The sequence below is a fragment of the Brassica rapa genome, chromosome A02 (genome assembly GCF_000309985.2).
Source record: "Brassica rapa cultivar Chiifu-401-42 chromosome A02, CAAS_Brap_v3.01, whole genome shotgun sequence".
Classification (NCBI taxonomy): Eukaryota; Viridiplantae; Streptophyta; class Magnoliopsida; order Brassicales; family Brassicaceae; genus Brassica; species Brassica rapa.
This window is the reverse complement of record NC_024796.2, coordinates 21,451,654-21,460,703: the sequence shown is the minus strand read 5'-3', so window position 1 is coordinate 21,460,703 and position 9,050 is coordinate 21,451,654. Positions and strand designations below refer to the sequence as shown.

General features: G+C 33.9%; 1 protein-coding gene and 2 pseudogenes across 1 annotated transcript; 1 reads left to right on the top strand and 2 right to left on the bottom strand.

Annotated features, from left to right (window-relative positions):
* Window positions 1-600: 600 nt before the first annotated feature.
* Window positions 601-3,038, bottom strand: LOC103848457. Its single transcript, XM_009125358.3, has one exon. It carries the CDS (start codon window positions 2,882-2,884, stop codon window positions 1,886-1,888), a length of 999 nt encoding a protein of 332 aa, XP_009123606.1. The 5' UTR covers window positions 2,885-3,038; the 3' UTR covers window positions 601-1,885.
* A 253-nt stretch (window positions 3,039-3,291) lies between these two features.
* LOC103848458 lies at window positions 3,292-5,055 on the bottom strand (annotated as a pseudogene).
* Window positions 5,056-5,252: 197 nt separating this feature from the next.
* LOC103848477 lies at window positions 5,253-8,838 on the top strand (annotated as a pseudogene).
* Window positions 8,839-9,050: the final 212 nt, after the last annotated feature.

The following is a 9,050-nucleotide window of genomic DNA, read 5'->3' as shown; positions in this document are numbered from 1 at the left end:
AAGGTTGTTTTATATTTTAATTTGAAAGTTGAAGGTTTTTATGACTTTTTTCTCTTATTTTAACTTTTTAAGTTTTAGTTAAATCCTCTAAATTCAATTTTAAAACAAAATGGAGGAAGTATATATTTTATATTAACGTAATTCTATGTAATTCTGTAATAGCAAAATTAAAACACTTTCTAACATTCACTAATGAAATTTTTCTCTTTGTCTATAGATGTAACTATTGGTGAATTATGTTAAATCTGTTTTCCTTGGTTTATTCATCTGTTTCGTATAATATTTTCTTCTGTTATAAGGTTATAACTTTTTAATTTTTGTTAGATACTTTTTGCAGTGTATTTCCTTTCATTCTAGATAACACAGAAATTTGACCAACATCAAAGGTTAATTTTTTTTCTAAATATATACACTAAAAATAAACTCAAACTCAAACACAAACAATCGAGAACTTGATCAAAACTAGGCAAGTCTACCATAACAAGAATATTAAAATGTATCATCAATATTGTTTTCTTCGAGTTGGAAAACAATATCTATACTATTATTTATGAAGTGATTTTGCTTATTTGTCATGTTCTCCATAGTTTTTGATTAATAGTTTTACTTAATAAATAGTTATATAATGTTGCTAGATTATAATATATATTTAACCAATTGTTATCTTTTTGTTCACAAGGTAATATTATATAAAACCTATTCATCTCTTATCTCTTAGATTTTAGTTTAGTTTATTTCATATTGAGTGACTTCCTATTGCTTCAGATATCTTATGTATATTGTTTTGATTATGTGATTCTTTCTGGTTTTGTTCATATTGAATCTTATATCCTGTTTTTTTTTTCACTGGCTATGGAGATAGATAGAAGAAGGATTCTATTGTCTAGATAAATATAATTGAATTCTCTTATGTTTTTTTACTTGAGTTTCTTTTAGTTTGTAGCATCACTATTTTGTTATATGAATTTATTGACTTCGGGCATTGGTTTGTCTAATATTTTCTCATAGAAGTTCTATATTCTACGTACTTTTGTTATTTTTCAACTTGGTTTTTCTTATTTGTTTATTATTTTGTTTTGAAGAATTTACAGATTGTATTAGTTAGTTAATTAAACAAAATTACTCTAATATAAAATTGTGATATTATTAGTTTCAAATTGATATTTTTGATCTGAACTATCACATTAAAAACTAGAGTAATTAGAGTCATTCTACATTTAATGAATAATTATCTTTATTTATATGTATAATAATTAGATAATTATATTAATTCATAATATATATAGTTATATATTCATATACAATAATAAAATCACCCAAAAACAAAAGGTAAAATTGCATAAATAATAATCAAATAAAAGAAAATTTAGTTATATATTATCATTATCCAAAAAATATTAATTAACCTTTTATTGTCCAAAATAAATAAAAGCTGATATATATACATACATACATATATATATATATATATATATATATATATATATCTTTATATATTTATCAAGGTAATATAATTGTAGTTACCAACAATAATTTTATCAGTTTTTAGTATAAAAATGTTTAGACAAAAAATATTATATGAAGATTTGGTGATAAGATTAACATCGATGAAAGATATACTTAAATGTGACAATATAAAATTTGGTGATAAGATTAACATCGATGAAGATTTTTTGGAGATTTTCCTAAAATATAGCTGGAAACAATATAATATTATTATTGAAAAAGTGGTGATTTTTAAATAAATAATGTATGTTTAAATTTTGTAAAATTATTATGTCCGCACCTAGTTGATACATACTTCGGAAATTACAACCGAAGTAAAATATTATAACAAGACTTCTTATACTACATATATTAATTGTAGTCAACACACCATCATCACTCAAACGGCCTGAGCTTCCAAGAAAGTATTGAAATTCTTGGTGGCTTCTAATAACCGTGGTGAGATCGCCGGGGACGTGGAGAATCGAACCTGACGAACCGAAGAGTCCATCGATCTACTGTTTTTCGAACCAGACATCTTTAAAACTCCTTTGATCTCTTTCTCAATAGGTTCCTTGTCGAACACGAAAGCCGCTGAAACTGGATCATCATGGTCGTTTTCATCGGAACCGCTTTTGATTAGCTCGGACGGCAAGTTAAAGGAGTGATCTCGACCTTCTTCTCCTCCGGATTCCGAAGCGTAGGAGCTACAGTCGAACTTCTCCATTGAAACTCGAACCGAGATAGTGGTTGTGGTGGATTCTCTGACGGAGACCGTTCTTGAAAATGTAACGGAAGAAGATGATGACGTGGTGGTGGTAGTGGTTCGGGTGAAGGAAGAAGAATCATCTTTCCTTGATGACCTAACCGGTTTTCCTTTACCAAAACCGGGGAGGTATAAACACAGAGCGTTGCATTTGAATCCGTCTTCTAAAGTGTTGTTATAGCTGGTGCTCTTGTTCGACTCGGTCTTAACGAAGAAAGAGTTTTTAAGAGACTGTCTCTTGCTCGTAGATCCATAAGATTTGCTTCTCCTGAATGACGCCGACCAAGACGAATCTTGTTCCTTACCTTTTAGCGCACGCATCAGACCAGAACGTTGTTTAGGAGAATTAGTGGTCGAGTTTGGGAGGTTACCGCTCACTGGCTGCAACGGAAGAGGCATAGGCGCATCTAAGTCTCTAGGAGGTGACATGGCCGGTAAGAGAACCATGTCGAAGCTATCGTTCCTTTTAAGCGAACCCGAGAAAGAGAATGACCTAATTGATTTAGGGTCCATCGATATCTCCCTCTCGGATTGCATTATACTCGCTTGCTCGACTAGAATCTTCTTCTTCATTTCCTCATGAGTGCTCTCGTCTCTGAAGCTAATCGTTGGCATGAGAACTGCAGCAGCCATTGTCTTTTTGTTTTTTTGGTCTGAAATTGTCAACTAGTAAGAAGAGATACGACAAATGGCTAAGTCTTAAGGCTAACGAGATGGTGGCTACTTATAGAGAGAGAGAGAGTAAGCATGGACTGCACGTTTGGTGGCTAATGGTGGCTAAGTCATGATTTGCACGTCCAGCTTTTCTTTTTTACCTGCGTATTACTCTCAGCCAAAAGGTTATTGACTTTATTACAATAAAACATAAAAAGATACCTAAGTTTAAGTTTTATAACATTATTTACATGGGACCATGCCCAAGATTGAGACACGATCTGATCGAGATAAGATATGTTCGCACGAACAACACTTAATAATAATAGTACCAAAAGATTTGGAGTATTTACCCGAGTTTGTGCATACCACAAGGCGTTGATTGAGGAAGAATGTGATTAAATAATTGAAATTCAATTCATAATCTTAAGTCACAAAACATTGATGATGGTTCACTGGTGATGGTGGTGCATGTAAAATCTAAATGATTTTGAATCTACTGAAGGGAATTGTAAAACAGGATTAACACAACCGAGATACCGATGATAACTGGAAATGACGAGACTAAGTACAAGGCTCCATAACCCTGCAACAGATTAAGAACAGAGGCAAGAGAAAACTGATCAGATCCAAAGGTTTTGAATAAACCAAAGCGATGAGAGAGATTTGGGAACAAACCATGGCTTTGCTGGCTACTCCAGTGTCATCATCATCGACGTCAGCTTCTTCAATTGCAGCAGCCGAGTCCCACTCTACGTTTGAGTCTCTTGGCTGCTTCTTTGAAACCTCAACCTTATCAGATATATAGGAAATAATATAGGGGTTAGGATAAAGGCTTTGAAACAGAGTAATTATGCTCAGCTAATTTACTAAATTTATATTAGCAGTCAGCAGAGTTACACAAACATAAGGGATACTCTTCCATCAAAATGTAGGAATCAGCACCATCAATGAAACTAAGGTATGAAATGTTTTGTATCAATATACTTTCCGCGGATGTCTCATGAAAATTAAGCTAGATGATTTGTGACAGCTTGATAACCTTATGGCAGTTGTTTCATCATAGATTTGAATTCACTCAGGCGCAATTCTAGGACTTAAAGAAGAAGCACCTCTAAATTTGGCCAACGGATCATTTCCTCATAGAGCATCTGGAGAGTGAGACTATCTTTAGGGATTTTTCCTTCATCTACCTGTGAGAAGACAGCAATACATTTTTAAGGAACTTCATACTTATTCCAAGAGTAAACTATTTCCTCCACCAAATTTTCACTTGATTACTTACCCCTAGTAACAAAGCAAACTACTTTATTTTGATTTTGTGAAGTGACACCTTGAAACAGTTTTTGCATAATACAAAGCGTAGATGTAACATTTAAACAAACAGACTGGTTGTCTCACAAATGGAACTCAAGAAAGGTTGGTTAACCAAGGCTTCCAAGTAACTGCTGTAATTAGCTATTATTATTTCGAGGTAGATGTTTCACTTAAAGGGAAGGTAGAGTCAAGATTTAAAAGACAAGAATACTAATTGCATCTTAAGTGAAGACAGAGCAAAGTTAACCTGCTCCAAGGCTTCAGCCAAGTCTTCCCTACTAGGGGCCATCTGCATCTTCTATTCCAAGCAGCCTCTTTTTTTTTTCCAGTTCGCTTGCATCCTGGATCATGATGGTCAACTTAACCTATGATTTGAAAACTCAGACTCATTAACATCCCATCCCAAGCATTGGTACTATAAACAAAACCAGTACATAAAAGACTGATTGAGATAGGCTTTACCTCATTGAACATCATCATCATATCTCTGTTCCTTCTGAGTAGCTCCAATACCTAAGAAAAGCTGTTTATGTAAGCAAATTGTAAGACAAACCAAGTTTCCAGAACACTATCTACAATTTTACAAAATAAAAATTAAAAAAAAGTTCTGAAGATGGGGATTACAAACCCGTCAGGATCTACTTCTCCTTCAACTTCTCAGTTTTGTTTTTCCTTCTCTTCTTGCTCCAACGTGCGTCAGCACACTTGCCAACCTCCCATTCTTCCACTTCCACTACGTCTAAAACAAACACCGCGCAATAATAACTCCGTTGGCCGGAAGAACCACAATACTGTAACGGCAACTGAATTATCTGAGTCGCAGCCGCTACCATTTTTCTCCTCTTATGTAATCTACAAAAAAAAAACTCCGCGATTCTTCATCTCTCGATTTAAAATGAAGAAGACGATTCAAACCGTCCAACGTTCGCTACTCCGTTTTTTTTATTTAGTTCTTTCTGAAAAAGAAAAATGAATTAAAACAAAACTCGATTAAAACTCATAATATAACTAGGCCCAACATGTAGGCCCAATGGACGCTATAGATTTGGCGGGAGTACATCAAGAACGTCGAGCAACAGTTTAAGTACACACAGGTGCTACACTGCTTTGATATTTGATCTTTTGAACACGCTGTGGATGTGTGTTTAGCTTGTTATAACTTTATCTATTTGTTTTATGATTTATGGTTTTGATGCAGCCTACGATCTGTGTGAGCCCAACTTGTCTGAACAGATCAAGATGGGCACTGCTTAGACAAGAGAGCAAGTTTGCGGATTGGCAGAGAGTTAGAATGCAGGAGACTTCTAAAGAGATACCTGCTGGTTCCTTACCACGCTATTTGGATGTCATTCTTCGCCATGAGATTGTTGAACAGGCCAGAGCCGGTGACACGTCATTTTTCATCTTAAGTTATTTTTCCCATCAAGAGTTGGATTCATCCTGAGTTCTTCTTCTTTGGGTTTTGTCCTCGCAGTGTTATATTTACGGGAACGGTAATTGTTTTACGGCCTGACATATCGGCACTGGCATCACCTGAGGAGAGAGCAGAATGCCGTCGAGACTCATCGCAGCAGAAAAGCTCCACCGCTGGACACGAAGGAGTCAAAGGTTTCAAGGCTCTGGCAGTTAGAGATTTGTCGTACCGGCTTGCCTTTATCGCAAACTCAGTGCAGGTTTGTCAAACTGAGGTGTCGAACCAATCTCAATGTTTACTTTTCTTTTCAGATTGCTGATGGTAGCAGGAACACTGACATGAGGAACCGCCAAAACGATTCCAACGAAGATGATCAGCAGCAGTTCACGGTGAGCTTATCTTCCAGGGGACCTCTTATATACTTAATATATATATACAACTAATGAAATTGGTACTTGTTAAAACTTGGTAGAGAGAAGAGCTAGATGAAATTCAGAACACTCCTGATTACTTCAATAAGTTAGTTGGAAGCATGGCGCCAACCGTTTTTTGTCATCAAGACATCAAGCGTGCAATTCTACTTATGCTCGTAGGCGGTGTACACAAAACCACTCATGAAGGCATCAACCTTAGAGGAGACATTAATGTTTGTATAGTTGGGGATCCCAGCTGTGCCAAATCCCAATTCCTAAAGTACTGATTCCCATTGAATATTAACAGTGACTGTGGTTTGCTTCTTTTTTTTTTTGTTTTTTGTCTTTCTGAAATCTAATTCTAAACCCTTCAGTGTGTGTTTATTTGTTGTTTTCAGGTATACAGCAGGCATAGTGCCAAGATCTGTCTACACATCTGGGAAGTCCTCTTCTGCTGTTGGGTTGAATTCTGCATTGAGGTAATTTTTTGCATTGATGAATAATAGTAGAATGTGGGTCTTCCTGTGTGTTTCTACGATCTTTGTTTAAGATCGTTTTCTATATCTAATTGTGGTCTATATTCAGTACAACTTTAACCTTCCACCTGCCATTCTCTCGAGGTTTGATCTTGTGTACGTTATGACTGACGGCCCTGATGAGGTGACGGATTACCACATTGCCCATCATATCGTGCGAGTTCACCAGAAGCATGAAGCAGCGCTTTTTCCTGAATTCACTACCGTACAACTCAAGCGCTACATTGCATATGCAAAAACCTTAAAGCCAAAGGTTGTAAACTAACTCAAAAAACGGTTTTAGTTGCTAAAGGATCTTTTGTTGGGGATGCTAAAAATCTTTTTGGTATCTTCCTTCTTCTGTATTACTGAAGCTAAGCCCAGAAGCAAGGAAGCTACTGGTCGATTCTTATGTTGATTTACGTAGTGGCGATACAACCCCTGGCACAAGAGTCACGTATAGGATGACAGTTAGGCAGCTGGAGGCCAACTTTTTTTTTTCTGATCTAGGTAAAACCAAGTCATGTTCTTTTGGCTGTCACACTATTGAAGACTTCTGTCATTAGGTAACTTTCAAACCTCTCCTAAGTTTCTCTTATTTTGTTCCAATATTATAACCATAAACAATCATGTTTGCTTCTCTTATCCAGTGTTGAGTCAGGTGATGTTGACCTCTCTGAGTATCAAGATGCCAACGGTGACAACATTGACAACACAGATGATATCGAAAATACTGGTAATCGAGATGAAGAGCAACACAATGGTGCAGCTGAGCCAGCTTCTGCAACTGCAGGTACATACTTACCGCATGATATTCTCATTTCATCTTCCTTTTCTACTTCAGATCCGTAACAAACATTACTAATGTAACAACAGATAAAGGAGAAGCACCTCCAAATCTGGTGATTAGCGAGGAAGAATATGATAAAATCACCCACGCCTTAGTTATTCGACTTAGACAACACGAAGAAACTGTTAGCAAAGAGAGTAAGCAACATCACTCACTCTTCAATTCTCCATACTAATGAGTTCTTACAACTCTTGAAACACATGAGTAACATTTACTTTTTATATTCAACTAAGATATTTTTGTTACACAAATTAAAATTTTGATTACTTTTGTTATTTTCATGTAGATTGATTATTGTCTTAGATTTGTATATATATTTTTAGTAAGATTATGTATAATTTAGTATATGTTGTTTTGAGAATCAGATAGTAAAAGTAAACTAAAATGTTGATCTATTCAAAGTTACATAAATAAATATAACAATGATATTTAGTTGTAATAATTGGTTAATATATTTATAATATTATTTGAGAATTTCATATCTATTTAGTAATATGTGGAGTCGTTCTATAATTTATATGTATAAAAGTATTATTATAAATGATATTATTTTTTATTTAATATTTTACTTTATATACAAATTGGATTGGTCTAGTTACTCATTTTGAATAAAAAGAAAACTGACTTATAATTATTATATATTAACTATTATATATTAATTATTATTTAAGAAAAATCTAAATATAAAAAGGAAAATAACATAAAATAAATATTGAATAATGATAATTAGATATATTTGATTTATTAAGGGTATCATCGTAATCAACCACCATGAGAGTTAACGTGAGCATGACACATAAGAAACTGACTTATAATTATAAAATAAAGTGATGATAAATACAAAATTGCATAAAAACATAACTGATACATTCTAAAAGAGAAGATTAATTCTTTACTTTAATATCAAAATTATTCTTCTAAACTTCCTTTTTATTAGATCACATTATGTATAAAAACTATATTTTTTTTTATGTTTTATAAATATTTTCTTTATCATATATGTTATTTGAAAAATATAAAAGGGAACATAAAAAAGATTAAATTATTTTGTAATAATTTGAGAAATAGACTGATTTAAATAAAATGCATGATACTTTTAAAATATACATTACTAGTATTAACCCCATGCTTCGCATGGGAATATTTTTTCTTACAAATACAATATAAATTGATTGTTCTTAAGTATAGATGGATAGTTGCGAACACATGAAAGATCCTGAAAGAGTGCTTTACCCGATCAGAGCTAATCTATGTACCACAGACGCGAAACTCAAAGGCGGATAGTCTAGCACGCAGTGCTAGAAACCAATCGTCTTTTGGTGTTCACATGGATGCAGATCACCCGGTTTGGTTTACAGAGTCGATATGAGTCTGTATAGTTGATGACAAAAAAAAAAAATGAGAAGCACAATGATTTTCCAAATATATATATCAAGAAATATTTCAAAAGACTACTTTACAGAAAATGTATCAAATTGCTCACCATAGTATATTGAAGGAAGTTTCCAATCTACCTTATTGATGTAAAACTTATTGCACAGTAGAAAAACAGTTCAGAAATATGGGGCCTGTTTGTTTCTCCATCTGGATGGACCATCTCGATGAAGATGAGAGTTTTGTTTGTTTAGGCACTAAA

What these genes read in the sequence shown, in the direction of transcription:
- LOC103848457 (XM_009125358.3), bottom strand. Translation starts at nt 2,884, where the DNA reads ATGGCTGCTGCAGTTCTCATGCCAACGATTAGCTTCAGAGACGAGAGC.